This window comes from Danio aesculapii, chromosome 21 (genome assembly GCF_903798145.1).
Source record: "Danio aesculapii chromosome 21, fDanAes4.1, whole genome shotgun sequence".
Lineage (NCBI taxonomy): Eukaryota > Metazoa > Chordata > Actinopteri > Cypriniformes > Danionidae > Danio > Danio aesculapii.
In genome coordinates this window covers 11,044,490-11,063,606 of record NC_079455.1, presented here as the reverse complement: position 1 = coordinate 11,063,606, position 19,117 = coordinate 11,044,490, and the positions used below count along the sequence as shown (strand labels likewise).

Sequence of the window (19,117 nt, the reverse complement as noted above, 5' to 3'; positions counted from 1 at the left end):
TATTCATAACCTTAGTGTTTCGTGTATTGCTAATAAATACTGTAGCAATATATAAACCATATCAACATTCTTGGGATAAACCAATTGAACAGGAGGATCTCTGGAGAGCAAAAGCACGAAAAGAAGAGGAAAACATGAGGCACAAAATGTGAGTCTGCATCATCTGAAGGAGGCCAGAGCAGATCATTCGCACGTGAGCAGCCGTGTTTGAGTGCATGCGAACTGCGAAAAAAAATTGCGGTCGAGTTGTCCACGAACAGAGAATTACATGAATGCGCTCTTGTAAAACTGCGCTACGACTGTTACGCCATATGCACATACGTCCATCTCGCGAATGTACTGTCTTCTGCTAATCTATTTTGCCGCTCTTTCCGCTGCACGTCAGGGCTTGACCTTACTGTGAACCGGGCTGAGCCAATAGCCTCGGACCTCGAGCTCAGAGGCTGAAATCATCCGCGTTCAAAGTAAAAAAAGTACAATAGCCAGAGGGAAATTAATGACAACACGCACATATATTCACTAACCACGAACAGAAAATAGAACTTACTTGCGGTATTTTTATTTGGTAATAAAACGCGTTACTGAACATTGTACCGAGTAAAATATTACTGAAAATGTATAAGTAATGGCCTTACAACACTACTGCGTTACAGGAAAATGTAATACAGTACTGTAATACATTACTTTTGTAACGCATTACTCCCAACACGGTATTATGTGGCGTTAAAATCACACACCATATAACCCTTTCCTTCGTTTAGACCTTTAATTTTTTCTATACTACCCAGGAGTGTTAGTTTTTGTACATGGACTGTAAAAATTTATCATAACATATTCCTTAATTCCATACCATATTTCTATCACTATATACTCCAGGTTTACCCCTTTTTTCAAAATTCTGTAAGACATTCCTTCTTTATGAACGTGACAACACCTCCAACCTATACCTTCTTCCTTACATATTACATATTCACACCACTTACATATCTCTTTAAAACAAAATCTAACTTTGGTTCAACCATGTTTCCTGAATGCATATTACATTTGGTTTTTCTTTCATTTACTTAATATCCTTTAAAACCCTTGTCCATTAGCACATAGGCTTCTAGCATTCTATTGTTAGGATTCTCAACATAGCCCTAACCTACTCCTATCTCTTGACTCTCTTGAAAATCTGAAACTGAGGCTTCTTCTTACATCCTCACTCTTCAGACCCTTTATTCTCCAAATATCTTTCTGCTGCTTTAACTATTATTTGTATCTTTTCTGTTCTTCTTTCTGTTGGGTAGTGCAGTTAATTACTTCCTACCATGAAAGTACAAAATTTTTCTTGCTTACCTAACGTAAAATCCTCTGATGGCCTACTTCCTTCAATTCTTCCCTTCTCCTTCAATTCTTCTACCTGACTCCAATCTTACTGTTTGGTTTGACTTCCTCTTTTTACTAACTACCTTTACTGCTTCAGCATAAGTTAGATTGTTTTTTATTTTTTTCCTGCCTCACACCTCCATATGCAGGCATGATGTCCTCCTCCACAGTGTGCAACATTTCAATTCAACTCCATCTTCACACTTTCCAAATTCGTGTTCCCCTCCACATCGCGCACAACTTATTTTCGATTTACATACAGCCGCTGTATGACCGTACCTCTGACAGTTGTAACATCTCATTGGAGGCGCTTTATATTCTCTAACAGGGTAGCTGATGAATCCCATTCCTGACTCTATCTGGCATGTTCCCTTCCTTCAAATTTAAGGCGCACTGAAAGACTGTCCAATCTTCTTCATTCTTATTCATCTTCAATTGAACAGCGTCTATAATTTTACCAATATATAATATATAATATAAAACCATTTCCATCAATATTCTTTTTTAATTCCTCCATTGTTACACCAATCGGAACTCCTTTTATCACGCTAAATATCTATGAATTCCTGACCTAGGATTTTACTACTGTAACAACCTGCTTCCCCACTGTTTTTAATTTCATTGCTTATTTTTCTGTTCTTCCTTTTTGCATGCAATCAATAACGCCCCATCCTGAAGCACCTTTGCAAATGATATTTCACCTACTCTTTTTTCTTTAATTCATGTGTCAACAAGATTCTTTGAATCTAATATTATCCTAAATACTAATTGGGCCTTTTCTCCAACCCCTCTCCTCTCGCTAATCTAGCGAACTACTTTCCGATGCGTCCTCCTTACCTTTTTTTCCTTTTCCTAGATGCTTTTTTCCCATATTTTCAGCCTGATCTCACTAGAAAACGTAAATGTTTACGTTTTGTCAGTTTAGTGGCTAATTCGTACGAATTCGTACGAGTTCAGACGTACGAAATTGTACAATTTTAAAAAAGGATGCTTGGCACCACCAAACCCCACCCCTAAACCCAACCGTCATTGGGGGATGAGCAAATCGTACTAAATTAGTACGAATTAGATCGTATGAATTCGTATGAATTAGCCACTAAATCAAAAAGTTACGAATGCCGCTGAGATTGTGTGTTGAGAATACAGCAATCAGAGGTCAAATCTATGAAATTTCTGGTCTCCCTCAAGAAAGCTTGCTTTCACATGAAACTTGTTTAGATATTTTAAAAATGGATGCAATTGTTGTTAAAACTAAAAGCATGATGCATTTCATTGTTTTAGACAGTTTTTATCACTTTGTGATTTTGGCCTGGAAAGCTGATATTACAGCCTGAAAAAGCAAGAGTACAGCATCAGAGGTCAAATCTATGCAATTTCTGTCTCCCTCAATAAAGCTTGCTTTTCATCACTTGAACTTAATCAGATATGTTTAAAATGCATGCAATTGTTGTTTAAAACAAAAAGCATGATGCATGTTATTGTTTTAGACAGTTTATATCACTTTGTGATTTTGGCCTGGGAAAGCTCATATTACAGCCCGGAAAAGCAAGAATACAAGCATCAGAGGTCAAATCTATGAAATTTTCTGTCTCCCTCAATATAGCTTGCTTTTCACTTGAAACTTGTTCAGATATGTTTAAAATGCATGCAATTGTGGTTTAAAACTAAAAGCATTATGCATTTCATTGTTTTAGACAGTTTTATCACTTTGTGATTTTGGCCTGGAAGCTCATATTACACCCTGAAAAGCAAGAATACAGCATCAGAGGTCAAATCTATGCAACTTTCTGTCTCCCTCAATAAAGCTTGCTTTTCACTTGAAACTTGTTCAGATATGATTAAAATGCATGCAATGTGTGTTTAAAACAAAAAGCATGATGCATTCATTGTTTTAGACAGTTTTTATCACTTTGTGATTTTGGGCCTGGAAAACCTCATATTACAGCCTGAAAAAGCAAGAATACAGCATCAGAGGTCAAATCTATGCAATTTTCTGTCTCCCTCAATAAAGCTTGCTTTTCACTTGAAACTTGTTAAAATATGTTTAAAATGCATGCAATTGTTGTTTTAAAACAAAAAGCATGATGCATTTCATTGTTTTAGACAGTTTTTATCACTTTGTGATTTTGGCCTGGAAAGCTCATATTACAGCCAAAAAAGCAGGAATAAAGCGTCAGGGGTCAAATCTATGCAATTTTCTGTCTCCCTCAATAAAGCTTGCTTTTCACTTGAAACTTGTTAAAATATGTTTAAAATGCATGCAATTGTTGTTTTTAATCAAAAAGCATGATGCATTTCATTGTTTTAGACTGTTTTTATCACTTTGTGATTTTGGCCTGGAAAAGCAAGAATACAGCTTCAGAGGTCAAAATTAAGCAATTTTCTGTCTACCTCAATAAAGCTTGCTTTTCACTTGAAACTTGTTCAGATATGTTTAAAATGCATGCAAAACAAAAAGCATGATGCATTTCATTGTTTTAGACAGTTTTTATCACTTTGTGATTTTGGCCTGGAAAACTCATATTACAGCCAGAAAAGCAAGAATACAGCTTCAGAGGTCAATATTAAGCAATTTTCTGTCTCCCTCAATGAAGCTTGCGTTTCACTTGAAACTTGTTAAAATATGTTAAAATGCATGCAATTGTTGTTTAAACAAAAAGCACGATGCATTTCATTGTTTTAGACTGTTTTTATCACTTTGTGATTTTGGCCTGGAAAATTGATATTACAGCCTGAAAAGCAAGAATACAGCTTCAGAGGTCAAAATTAAGCAATTTTCTGTCTACCTCAAAATAGCTTGCTTTTCACTTGAAACTTGTTCAGATATGTTTAAAATGCATGCAAAACAAAAAGCATGATGCATTTCATTGTTTTAGACAGTTTTTTATCACTTTGTGATTTTGGCCTGGAAAGCTCTTATTACAGCCTGAAAAGCAAGAATAAAGCGTCAGGGGTCAAATCTATGCAATTTTCTTTCTCCCTCAATAAAGCTTGCTTTTCACTTGAAACTTGTTAAAATATGTTTAAAATGCATGCAATCGTTGTTTAAAACAAAAAGCATGATGCATTTCATTGTTTTAGACAGTTTTTATCACTTTGTGATTTTGGCCTGGAAAGCTCATATTACAGCCTGAAAAGCAAGAACAAAGCGTCAGGGGTCAAATCTATGGAATTTTCTGTCTCCCTCAATAAAGCTTGATTTTCACTTGAAACTTGTTCAGATATGTTTAAAATACATGCAATTGTTGTTTAAAAAAAAAGCATGATGCATTTCATTGTTTAGACAGTTTTTATCACTTGTGATTTTGGCCTGTAAAACTCATATTAACAGCCTGAAAAGCAAGAATACAAGCTTCAGAGGTCAAAATTTAGCAATTTTCTGTCTCCCTCAATAAAGCTTGCTTTTCACTTGAAACTTGTTAAAAATATGTTTAAAAATGCATGCAATTGTTGTTTAAAACAAAAAGCATGATGCATTTAATTGTTTTAGACAGTTTTTAATCACTTTGTGATTTTGGTCTGTAAAACTCATATTACAGCCTGAAAGCAGAATACAGCTTCAGAGGTCAAAATTAAGCAATTTTCTGTCTCCCTCAATAAAGCTTGCTTTTCACTTGAAACTTGTTCAGATATGTTATTAAATGCATGCAATTGTTGTATAAAACAAAAAGAATGGAAGCATTTCATTGTTTAGACAGTTTTTATCACTTTGTAATTTTGGCCTGGAAAGCTCATATTACAGCTTGAAAAGCAAGAATACAGTGTCAGAGGTCAAATCTATACAATTTTCTGGTCTCCCTCAATAAAGGCTTGCTTTTCACTTGAAACTTGTTAAAATATGTAGAAAATGCTTTGCAATTGTTGTTTAAAACAAAAAGCATGATGTATTTCATTGTTTTAGACAGTTTTTAATTCACTTTGTGATTTTGGCCTGGAAAGCTCATATTATAAGCCTGAAAAGCCCAGAATACAGTATCAGAGGTCAAATCTATGCAATTTTCTGTCTCCCTCAATAAAGCTTGATTTTCACTTGAAACTTGTTCAGATATGTTTAAATGCATGCCATTGTTGTTTAAAACAAAAAGCATGATGCATTTCATTGTTTTAGACCGTTTTTATCACTTTGTGATTTTGGGCCTGTAAACTCATATTACAGCCTGAAAAGCAAGAATACAGCTTCAGAGGGTCAAATTTTTGCAAATTTCTGTCTCCCTCAATAAAGCTTGCTTTTCACTCTGAAACTTGTTAAAATATGTTTAAAATGCATGCAATTGTGTTTAAAACAAAAAGCATGATGCATTTAATTGTTTTAGACAGTTTTTATCACTTGTGATTTGGCCTGTAAAACTCATATTACAGCAATGAAAAGATAGAATACAGCTTCAGAGGTCAAAATTAAGCATTTTATGTCTCCCCTCAATAAAGCTTGCTTTTCACTTGAAACTTGTTCAGGTATGTTTAAAATGCATGCAATTGTTGTTTAAAACAAAAAGCATGAAGCATTTCATTGTTTTAGACAGTTTTATCACTTTGTAATTTTGGCCTGGAAAGCTCATATTACAGCCTGAAAAGCAAGAACAAAGCGTCAGGGGTCAAATCTATGGAATTTTCTGTCTCCCTCAATAAAGCTTGATTTTCACTTGAAACTTGTTTCAGATATGTTTAAAATGGCAATGCAATTGTTGTTTAAAACAAAAAGCATGTTGCCTTTCTTTGTTTTAGACAGTTTTTTATCACTTTGTGATTTTGGCCAGGAAAACTCATATTACAGCCTGAAAAGCAGAATACAGCATCAGAGGTCACTGATTAAGCAATTTTCTGTCCTCCCTCAATAAAGCTTGCTTTTCACTTGAAACTTGTTCAATATGTTTTAAAATGCAGGCAATGGTTGTTAAAACAAAGTGCATGATGCATTTAATTATTTAGACAGTTTTTATCACTTTGTGATTTTGGCCTGGAAAGCTCATATTACAGCCTGAAAATCAAGAATACAGCATTCAGAGGTCAAATCTATGCAATTTTCTGTCTCCCTCAATAAAGCATTGCCTTTTCACTTGAAACTTGTTCAGATATGTTTAAAATGCATGCAATTGTTGTTAAAACAAAAAGCATGATAGCATTTCATTGTTTTAGACAGTTTTTATCACTTGTGATTTTGGCCTGGAAAAGCTCATATTACAGCCTGAAAAGCAAGAATACAGCTTCAGAGGTCAAATCTTTGCAATTTTCTGTCTCCCTCAATAAAGCTTGTTTTTCACTTGAAACTTGTTCAGATATGTTTAAAATACATGCAATTGTTGTTTAAAACAAAAGCATGATGCATTTCATTGTTTTAGACAGTTTTTATCACTTTGTGATTTTGGCCTGGAAAACTCATATTACAGCCTGAAAAGCAACAATACAGCTTCAGAGGTCAAATCTTTGCAATTTTCTGTCTCCCTCAATAAAGCTTGTTTTTCACTTGAACTTGTTAAAATATGTAGAAAATGCATGCAATTGTTGTTTAAAACAGAAAGCATGATGCATTTCATGGTTTTAGACAGTTTTTATCACTTTGTGATTTTGGCCTGGAAAGCTCATATTACAGCCTGAAAAGCAAGAATACAGCTTCAGAGGTCAAAATTTTGCAAATTTCTGTCTCCCTCAATAAAGCTTGCTTTTCACTTGAAACTTGTTAAATATGTTTAAAATGCATGCAATTGTTGTTTAAAACAAAAAGCATGATGCATTTCATGGTTTTAGACAGTTTTATCACTTTGTGATTTTGGCCCTGGAAGCTCATATTACAGCTGAAAAGCAAGAATACAGCGTCAGAGGTAAATCTATGCAATTTTCTGTCTCCCTCAATAAAGCTTGCTTTTCACTTGAACTATGTTCAGATATGTTTAAAATGCATGCAATGTTGTTTTAAACAAAAAGTCATGATGCATTCATTTGTTTTAGGACAGTTTTATCCACTTTGTGATTTTGCCTGGAAAGCTCATATTACAGCCTGAAAAGCAAGCATACAGCTTCAGAGGTCAATACTATTGCAATTTTCTGTCTCCCTCAATAAAGCTTGCTTTTCACTTGAAACTTGTTCAGATATGTTTAAAATGCATGCAGTGTTGTTTAAAACAGAAAGCATGATGCATTCATGGTTTTTAGACAGGTTTTATCACTTTGTGATTTTGGCCCTGGAAGCCCTCATATTACAGCCTGGAAAAGCAAGAATACAGCGTCAGAGGTCAAAATTAAGCAATTTTCTGCCTCCCTCAATAAAGCTTGCTTTTCACTTGAAACTTGTTCAGATATGTTTATAATTGTTGTTTAAAACAAAAAGTATGATGCGTTTCATTGTTTTAGACAGTTTTTATCACTTTGTGATTTTGGCCTGGAAACTCATATTACAGCCTGAAAAGCAAGAATACAGCATCAGAGGTCAAATCTATGCAATTTTCTGTCTCCCTCAATAAAGCATCCTTTTCACTTGAAACTTGTTCAGATATGTTTAAAATAGATGCAATTGTTGTTTAAAACAAAAGCATGATACATTTCATTGTTTTAGACAGTTTTTTTATCACTTTGTGATTTTGGCTGTAAAACTCATATTACAGCCTGAAAAGCAAGAATACAGCTTCAGAGGTCAAATCTAAGCCAATTTCTGTCTCCCTCAATAAAGCTTGCTTTTCACTTGAAACTTGTTCAATATGTTTAAAATGCATGCACTTGTTGTATAAAACAAAAAGCATGAGCATTTCATTGTTTTAAGATTATGACATTTTTTGTCATGGATCAAATCATTCAGCAGGTGTGGCAATTTTCTTTAAAAAGTTTAAATGCAAAGTTTTCTAAACTTTTCATTCAGATAGTGGAAGATGGATTATATTGACTGTTAAATTGAACAACTCTACATTAATAATTTGCAATGTCTACGGATATAACGTCAGAACACATAATTTAGAACTGTTTAAAAAGATTGGTAATACAATAAAGATCTAAAAAAGAAGTACAAAGACGGAAAGATAATTATAGGTGGTGATTTTAACGATGCCCCAAATGATGTTGTTGATCGTTTCCCCTCTAAAATTACTAGTTCAAGTTTTCAGATTTATATTCCTTTATAACTGACAAGTTGCAAACTCTAGATGTATGGAGATATTTGAACCCCAATTCCCTTGAATATACTTGGAGTAATAGTTCTTTTTCTTTAAAATCAAGAATAGACTTTTGGCTAATTTCACATGATCTAATTCCACATGTTTCAGAAACAAAAATAATTTGTGCCCCTCTATCAGATCACAAATTAATATCGATATCCTTTGATGGGTGTAAAGGCAATTCAATTCGCGGATATTGGAAATTTAATAACACCCTACTTTCTGACAGTTACTTTGTGGAACAAGTTAAACAGTTAGCAAATGTTTTAAACAGATAATAGTTTAAATTTTACACAAAAGTGGGAACTCTGTAAATATAAAGTTAAAACAATTGCTATAAAAAGAGGTAAAGAATTAAAGAAAAACAAACTAAAAAAAATACAGAAATAACCGATAAACTTATTTTTTAATTAAACTAAATTCTCTATCAGATGACAACAAATCTGAATTATATTCTCTAAATTAGAATTAGATAAACTGTATACGAATTAGCTAATGGTGCCTATGTGAGGTCAAGAGCCAAATGGCTAGAGGAAGGTGAAAAAAATACTAGCTGCTTTTTCTCCCTTGAGAAAAGGAATTATAATAGAAATTCTGTTTCATCCCTGAAAATAAATGAAAGCACTTCCAATAACCTTTTAGATATAGCATCTTTTAATTTTACATTTATGAAACACTTTATACTTCTAATAATGACAATGAAAAAATAAGACACTTTTTACAAACAGTTGAACAAACAGTTCCAATAGTTTTTAATGATAATACAGATAATATTGTGAGGATGATTTTTCCAAATCTGAGATTTCTAAAGCTCTTTCCTCTATGAAAAAAGGAAAATCCCCTGGTACCGACGGATTAACTGTGGAATTTTATTGTGCTTTTTGGGACCTGATAGAAAATCCTTTATTCAATATGTATAAAGAATGTTTAGAACAGAAAGAATTGAGTTCAACAATGAAACAATGTGTTATTAGTTTAATTTTAAAACCAGATAAAGATCCTTTAATAATAGACAATTGGAGACCAATCACTTTATTAAACGTTGATTATAAAATATTAGCCCTGGTATATGCTACCAGATTAAAAAGTGGTTTAAGTGACATAATAAATGAATCCCAAACTGGCTTTATGGCAAAACGCCATATTAGTTCAAATATTAGACTGGTACTAGATTTACTAGATTATAAACAATTTGTCAATTCAGAGGCACTTATTTTGTTCCTTAGTTTTTTAAGGGATTTGACACAATTGAGCACCAGTTTCTGTTACAGGGTTTACAGATATTTGGTTTTGGAAATAAGTTTATTCAGACTGTTAAATGATCTATAAAGACATCAACAGTTCAGTTATAGTACAGAACAATACAACAAAATATTTTTTATCAATAGGGATGTAAGACAGAGTTGCCCAATTTCTCTATTTTTGTTTTTTGACTGTCGTGGAATTATTAGCAATTATTATAATTAAAAATTCAAATTTGAATGGCATAACTATATTTGATAGAGAAATAAAATATCACAATTGGCAGATGATACAACTCTACTTTTTAAAAGATAAATGTCAAATTAAAACTGCAATTGATTTGGTTAAAGTTTTTTCAAATGCCTTAGGTCTTCATTTAAATAAAGTGAGATTCATCCGGTGCATGATTCTGGTGAGCAATTGTTGTTTAATATTCCAGTTAAAGAATGTGTTAACTATTTAGGAATTTTTATATCCAAAAACTTATTAGTGAGGCAGCAACTTAATTTTAACAACAAAATTAAGAAAACAAAAATTATTTTTGACAACTGGTTAAGAAGGGATCTTTCCTTTTTAGGTAGAATTTTATTAACAAAGTAGAAGGCTTGTCCAGATTTATTTTCCCAAGATTATCTTTATTTATTCCTGATTCGGTTGGTAAAGAAATTAATAAATTATTAGTACATTTTTGTTGGAAAAACAAACATCACCAACTTAAAAATTTAGTATTGGCCGAGAAGAAATGCAATGGAGGTTTTGAGATATTATATTATATAGTTATGAACAATACATTCAAAATTAATTGGATGAAAAAATGCAGTTGACCCAGATTCATTATGGTTTTTATTCCACACAGTATCTTTAAGAGGGTGGTTTGGTCTCAATTTTCTTTTGACTAGCAATTTTTCACCAGCTAAATTACCAGTAAAATTATCTAAATTTCATGAACAAGCACTCTTGGCTTGGAAACTTTGCTTTGTGAATAATTTTTCTCCACACAGAATGAAAATTTGGAATAACGATTTGATTACTGTTAAAGGAAAGAGTTTATATTTGGAGAAATGGTTGGAACATAGGTTGGTATATGTAAGTGATTTATTTAGATAATCTTTAAAGATCTATTCATATGAATCATTTTTATCTAAGTTGAATTTTCCTGTTAAATTGAAAGAATTTTCAACAGTGATCAAAGCTATCCCCTCGGGACTCGTTAATTTAATGTGCAGTCATTTAACCTATTATAAGATAGAAAATAAAGAATGTAATTTCCTGATAAATAGTAAAAATTTATTTGACAAAAAAATGTACTAACAAAGACATTAGGCAAGTATTTAATGATAAAAATAGAGTTATTCCAAGAGGGAAATTTTATTGGAATTCGTTATTATGGGAGGTTAATTGGAGAAAAGCATAGCTGCTACCATACCAATTTTGCATTTCAAATAAAGAGAAATTCATTTAAAGATTTTACATAAAATATATCCAACCAACGTGTTACTTTCCAATTTTTCAGATATTGAGGAAGAATGTTCATTTTGTAAAAACAGTGAGGAATCCTAATGTCACTTATTTGTTGATTGTCAGAGTGTGCAATTGTTTTGGACTGTTTTTCTGATTATTCTGCTAAAAATAAAATGTTGATAACACTGAATGCAAAATAAATTATTTGTTATTTTGAAAATGGTGATAAACAAATTAACAATTTTGTTAATTTTATCATTTTAAATGGCAAATTCTTATCCACAAATGTAGACTTTCAAATCTCCTCTTTTACAAGGTTTTTATCAATAAATGTATTATGTTAATGAAGTCTCTCAAAGCTGTAAGTAAATGTTAAAGCTCTGTCTATTGTAAGTTATTATGAATCTGTTTTTGGTGTCCTTTGAATGTCTTCCTCTTGTTTTTTTATTTTATTATCTTTGGAATTTTTGCTTGTTGCCTGTTTTGCTGTATTTGTAAATTACTAATGCATAATTAAAAAAAAAACGAAAAAAAAAAACTGGGTTTTCGGAATCACACCTCTGGATAGTGCCTGCCTGCTGCACCTAAGGACTCTAAAAGTTATGTTTGTCTCACCGTAGCAGCACCAGCACATGCCTCTCCTTTCCTCCTCTTCTGACCACCTAGTCATGACGTAGTCATATTCTGTCTTGTGATTTATATGTAGGTGATTAGTTTGATTAGTTGATTAGGTTTGTGGTATTACCACAGTACCTCACTGTTTTGTTACACGTGTCACAAATCGCATCGTTTGAGTCTATGGAAGTGAAGTAGCTCCACACATAACCTCGGTTTGGTCACCCATATCAATTACATCGTGACTGAACAACATATGCCAGCCCAGTGGACTGAGAGGCTAGCTAGCGTGATCTGCAGTTGTACAGTGCCATATTACGCACATGATTTGGCTGGCGAAAGAACAAGTAGTTCCGACTTTATTCAGAAAAAATATGGTAATTGTTGTTACTTTCCGCAGTATTTCTATTTCCAATAAACTACATATTTGCTGCAAAATATTGAAATATCGATATTTTGATAAGATAATCGATTCTAGAACATACAAAGCTGGTATCGGAGAAATGAATATTTTAGAATAGATCAGCACATCACTACTCGCCATCATATGGATTTACTTTCATCGGCTCACAGACAACGGCCTCACAGCTCTGTGAATTTCGGTGCCATCACTTATTATAAATGTAGCTTTGTGGACGCTACTGTGCTACTTGACTAATAAAATAGCTTCGCTACTGAAAAGCTATTTGATTTAGAAAGTAGCAACACTACCCAACACTGCTTAACGCATTAACTTGAGCAGCTGTTTTCCCATGCTAACAGTCTCTGTTTTACTGATGCAGTGGTGTTGCTTTTTTAAAATATATGTTCGTATTTGCTATAAATTTGCATGAGCACATCAACTTCAGCTGGAGACAGAAATGCTGATCTCTTATTTCAGATGTTGCCATGGTGACTTGTAATATCTGCACTCCATTGATAATGCCTTTTTATAGTTGCGGTGTGCGTGCTTAACTCTGAGTAAAGTTGTGGTCACACTGGATTTTTCTCCCCATAGACTTCCATTCATAAGCATGTGAATTCATCAGACCGGAAACACAGGTTTAAGTTGGACATAGCTGGTTTTGGCTGGGCTCCTATCCTGACTAGGCTGCGTCACGTTTCGCAGTTCGCTACAGTGCAAAGTTCAAGCTTAGTGAACTCTGACCTGTGAAATCGCATCACTTGACCGGTGAGACCAATCGAGGATCATAACATGACCTCTCTGGACAGAAATTTAAAACATGGACCAATCACTCACATCTGTCATGCGGTGCTGCGTGAAGGGGCGGGATTAAACAAGATGATTAGACATTTTAAAAAAAATAGAGTGATTGGTCCATGTTTTAAATTTCTGTCCAGAGCGGTCATGTCCGGGTTGATTTAACCTCCTTCCTAAAACAGGCCCATGGTCAAGACGATCCACTGCAGTTTAACAGAGCATCAAAATGGGGAAGAAAGGTGATTTAAGTGACTTTGAACGTGGCATGGTTGTTGGCACCAGATGGGCTGGTCTGAGTATTTCAGAAACCGCTGATCTACTGGGATTTGTACACACAGCCAACTCTAGGGTTTAGAATGTTCCGAAAAAGAGAAAATATCCAGCGAGTGGCTGTTCGGTGGGCGCAAATGCCTTGTTAATGAGGTCAGAGGGAATGGCCAGACTGGGTCGGATAGAAAGGCAACAGTAACTCAAATAACCACTCGTTACTACCGAGGTATGCAGAAGAGCATCTCACGTCAAACCTTGATGCGAATGGGCTACAGCAGCAGACCACACTGGGTGCCACTCCTGTCAGCTTAGAACAGAAAACTGAGGCTACAATTCACACAGGCTCACCAAATTGGGACAATAGAAGAAAAATGTTGCCTGATGAGTCTCAATTTCTGCTGTGACATTAGGATGGTCGGGTCAGAATTTGGTGTCAACAACACATTCTGCCTTGTATCAATGGTTCAGGGTGGTAGTGGTGGTGTAATGGTGTGGGAGATGTTTTCTTGGCACAATTTGGGCCCATTAGTACCAATTGAGCATCATGTCAACACCACAGCCTACCCAAGTATTGTTGCTGACCATATCCATCCCTTTATAACCACAGTGTCCCCATCTTCTGATGGCTACTTGCAGCAGGATTGCGCATCATGCCAGACTGGTTTCTTGAACATGACAATGAGTTCACTGTACTCAAATGGCCTCCACAGTCACCAGATCTCAATCCAAGAGAGCACCTTTGGGATGTGGTGGAATGGGAGATTTGCATTATGGATGAGCAGCCGACAAGTCTGCAGCAACTGTGTGACACTATCGTGTCAATATGGACCAAAATCTCAGGAGTATTTCCAGTACCTTGTTTAATCTATGCCACAAAGGATTAAGACATTTCTGAAGGCAAAAGTGGGTTCAACCCGGTACTAGTAAGGTGTACCTAATAAAGTGGCCTGTGAGTGTATCTTGCAGACCTAACTTGCACAATCATTAGTTTGAAAACCTGTTTTAGGTGACATGTTTTCTATGTAAATGTGTTATATTACAAATTGTTCACACACTCCTGAAAATGTTTAAGATATTACCTATTTTAGACCCTACATCTTTATCAGACCCATCATAAATATAAAAAAAAAAATGGAAATGATTGAGTTTAACTTCCACTAGAGGCAACGACCCATTAAAACCCTCAATGAAAACCACAAATAATAACTAATGGACACATTATTTAGCCATCTTTGAGTACAAATAACTTTTAAGAATCTACTAATGTTTATAATAATAGTTGTATAGATCATAATCGAACAAAAACAGTCATCACCATGCAATACCAGACAGTGTAATAATATTTTAATGTGAAAAATCAAGACTCGTACATACATGGAACAGAAACACAGGGCTATGAGGCAGAGGCAGAAATGTTGAGTTGTTCCAGTTTTTCTGTTAAAGATATTTCCGTGTCTTCTGTGCTTTCCGTCAAAGGCTCCAGATACTGTTTTCCTGCCACCCTCTTCCCGGTGACGGGATCCACCACCTGCCCCACTTTATACACAATCTCTGCCAGTTCATGATTCACGTGTTTGGCTCTTTTCCTCCGGCAAGGCCTTCAGTAAGACGATATCCCCAACAGTGCACTGCTCCAAAGCATCATGGGCAAAGTAGGTCTTCCTCTTGTTGTAGTACTTGTAAAAGAGAGAAAGAAAAAAAAAAAAGTGCGCCTCAGGATTATAAATAAATTTATTCTTGGATAAATTAGCTGAATGGTAGTCAATTTGCCAAGAGTGTATTGTAGCGTTCCAAATTTCAAAGCATTTACCAAAATATGTGTCAAAAATAAGATGTCACGCAAAAATCAGTCCACTTGCTGAAACACAGAGAAAGTTGTGACCAAATTAAAACTCAAAATCACCCCAGAATGGATGAAAACATCCCCAACAGCACACAAGTGTTAATATCGAGTAGGCCAATGCCTTGCGGCTATTGATGAATGACCATGTTTGTAAACATTCAGGATGCGCGTGCAGCGAGGTTGCAGAAAAAAAAACGGGAGCACTAGCATGTACAGTGAGGGAATGACATCTGATACGGTACAGTATTTGTTGTTGTCTTAGAAATAAGTTATATTGATTACATATTATATTGTGTGGTCATGTGCAAGAAATAATGTTCTGTGATTACCAGATTCAAAACTACGCAGTGCTTAAAACCGAGGTTCTGCCTCTGCCAACTGCATTCTGACAGCGAACTGAACCTGTTCAGCAGGGTATGTGAACTTGCATTTTTACATTTCATTCTAAGCATTCAGTGTCTGCAGTTTAATTAACCATATTTATCTGTTTTTGCAAAAATCATTGCTGCAATCAAAAGCGAGTAACGTGTATAATTAAGCATAGCGTGAACTTTTACCTGATATGAAATGAGACCTGCAGAGTCAAGCATTTTTAATTAGGTCCTCACTCCATTTAGTTCCCTTTTAGCCAAAGAAGTCTGCGGTTGGCATTATAAAGCATTGTGGTGTACGGTAAAAGTTAAGTTTCTATATTTGGAGAACGAATTTGGCATCCTACCGCACAACACAACATGTTTGCTAGCGCAACCGGTCACTTTTTGCAACTGGGAACCCGTGTAATGTCATGTGTGACCTAGGTTGGTAATTCCTCTACAAGAACTTATATCCAAAACAATTTGCAATAAAGAAAGCTCACATTCGCTAATGTCAGGTTCACACCAAATGCAGAATTAAGTATTCGCAGGACTAAGTTACATACATGAGGTAACATTGTGGCTTGCGTGTCAGGAAAAGGACGAGCATTACTTTAATAGTCAATCTACAGGTGTACACTGAACTTTTGGATACTTTCTCTTCTTTTCAATTGAATAGTTTTGTTGATGAAATAGATGATGTCATTTTTTTAGGATGATAATGCGTCTTGCCTAGGGCTGGGTATCATTCCAAAATTTTCAATACCGATACCCCGATTTCGATACCGGTTCCGAACAATACTTTTTTCGATACTTTTATTTTAAGAAAAATATTTTAACAAGATTATTTTTTTCAGGATGTTTGTGACACTTCACAGCAGGCTCATCTCTAAGACCAATAAACAAAGGAACAAAATTGCAAAATGATTAACACAATATATTAGTGCAAACAGTTTTAATAAAGTTCAAGCAGTTTTAAGTCAATAAATTTTATATATTTGTGAGGCTTACTGCTGCTTAAAGGTTTAGTTCGCCCAACTTTAGAATGATTTTGAGGCGGAGAAGGTGGGAAAGGGCCGTCATCGCAGCTCGCGCTTAGGGTTTATATTCTGTATGATGCCCTCCATCATTCAGAGGAATGTGTGAGAGAGATCTCAGGTCTGGTGGGAGCAAATTGTGGCGACTGACCACTTTCCTCCATGTTTCCTCTGTTGTTGTTTACCCGCGTCGGAATCTCCACACACGCTCTTCCTTCTACATCATTAAACCGCGGAGAAGCACCACATTGTCACAAGTTTAATGATGATCAGAACAGAACGCCTCAATAAATACGATCTGCCTGTTTACATGACAATCGCATTGTCACATATCCGATTTTTAACTGATTTATTTCCACATATGAAGGAGACCTGAAACCGATCTCTGAATATCCGAATGCATGTGTTTTTTTTTCTGTTTACACGGTCATCATACAGATCCGATCTGTCTCACATATGAACAAAAAATCTGAATTGGTCACATTTATCTGCAGTGTAAACGGGGCCTTAAACTTTAATGGTACACAAGCAAGAAGTGCTAAAAGTTAACTGATTTTGTATGTCTGACAATTTGACAAGCTCTGCGCGAGTGGGTGTAATCGCCGTAAACTGCTGGTTTTCAAGACAGCCTCGCTGCAGCCAAGCACCAGCATTTGATCCGGGCACGTTAAGGATGCAGGTTTTCTCCAAGTGGTGCTCACTGACGTTGACAAGATTATACCCTTGGGTATCGAAATTATTTTTTTGATACTCGGTAGTATCGAGACGGTTCGGTCGGTGCTAAAAAAGATACCCAGTCCTAGTCTTGCCACAGAGAAAACAGACAGTTGCAGTTTTTCTTCAGGAAAGTCAAATCAACACTATGACATCAAACAGTCCAGATTGAAATCTAAATGAACATTTATGTTGAAAATTGAAAACAACAGCAACTGGTCCACCACAAAGGTCCTTCTTGCAAAGCTGATCTGTCAACGGCTATTTGAGAAAGCCACAAGCAACTTGATGCAGGATATAGTTTTTCATTAGTTCAAATAAAGTCCAAAAGAATTCAGGCAACCATAAATGCCAGAGGAGCATCTGAGGTAAAATTGCTTTTAGGTAAGAACTTGTGACTCACAACTTCGAACTTTTGGACTGAAATCACTTTGAACTTTACCTCAATGCAACAAAGTACTAATTTCATTGATGACTCAATTTTTTTTCCATGTACATTGATTACATATTTTTTCCATTGATTACATTCTAATTTCTGTTAACTAAAATAAATTTTGTGTGATGCATAACTTAAAACGTGTTAACTTATTTAACAAAATGCTTTTGTGGCATTTTTTGTAATTTGTTAATTTGCTATGAGTAAAAGAATATGGGAATATAAATTCAAAAATTATTCAGACAAATAGAACAGAATTATTAATCAAAGCAATTGACATAAAAAATGTCAAGTACAATAAAAAATAATAGTAATGTTTATCTTTTTTGTAGGTTACTATTGAAATTAAATATTGACTGATATTATTTGATATGATATATTATTAATTCTAAAAAGGAATATATATATTCTGTTGTGTTTTTGCTACAACACACAAAACACTTTTTCTATAATAGACAGAAAATAGGTATTTAAGAAATTAACATTAAAAAGCATAAATAAAAAAACATATATATGAATCGCCACAGTGTGGCGATTCCATTTTTTGTATGCCAGGGGTTGTATAGGGCCTAAACCAACAAAAATAACCAAAAATTTGTCAAACATAGTGACTGTGCTTTTGTTTTGCATATGAGGCAGACTTAATGATCTATCTCACCTTCAGCAGGTAAGGGTCCAGCACTAGTCTGGTTACCCGAACCTTCGCCGTTTTCTTCATCTTGGTTCCGATCACTTGACCTATGATCCATTTCGCGTGGACCGACACCTGCCGCGTGGACATGCCGTTTAGCCTTTGCAGCCTCCTGAAATTCAGACAAACAATATTAACTTTAAATTCACGTGCACACTAGCAAGTCAAAATACATTTCCTGAATCAGAATCAGCCGCTAAAGTTAGCTCAGCTGCGCACAAGCGTGCTTTACTCACCGAATGCGAGGTATATAGTAGTCACAACAGAAAAAACAACAACCTGTTCTTGCTATACGCACATAAACGGGTTCACGTTAAAGGTAAATGTTAAAGTAAAGGTCATAAACTTATGAAAACATTCCGCATACGTTTGAATGTCAAGACTCGTGGCTCATGTTGATGACGTCACGCTGAGTGTTCTTCTTCTTCTTTTTCTTGGTGATTATTGGCGGTTCGCATTCTTAACAGAGCATTACCGCCACCTACTGTGGGTTATGGATCAGAGACCCTTTTTTCTTTTTATTATTATTATTATTATTTATTTGCTTATTTATTTTTTACACTCTAGACTCTTCAAAACCCGAGCCGTCGATGTTGCTGCGTGTTTAGTTCCTCCATCTACAGCTCAGGTCCTTCACAGCCGAGATAGAGAAAAAGATAGAAGATAGGGGAAAGCATAATATTATTGTCAATATAATAATAATAAATTAATTAAGTAAATATATATATATATATATATATATATATA

The 19,117-nt window shown here is 34.9% G+C and overlaps 1 protein-coding gene across 1 annotated transcript; it reads right to left on the bottom strand.

The window, feature by feature from the left end:
* Positions 1-14,618: 14,618 nt before the first annotated feature.
* Positions 14,619-18,784, bottom strand: LOC130215164 (28S ribosomal protein S17, mitochondrial-like). The gene is given in 4 exon segments (XM_056447067.1): positions 14,619-14,881; positions 14,883-14,972; positions 18,338-18,482; positions 18,607-18,784. Coding segments are annotated over 3 exon segments (405 nt in total). The 5' UTR covers positions 18,461-18,482; positions 18,607-18,784; the 3' UTR covers positions 14,619-14,689.
* Positions 18,785-19,117: the final 333 nt, after the last annotated feature.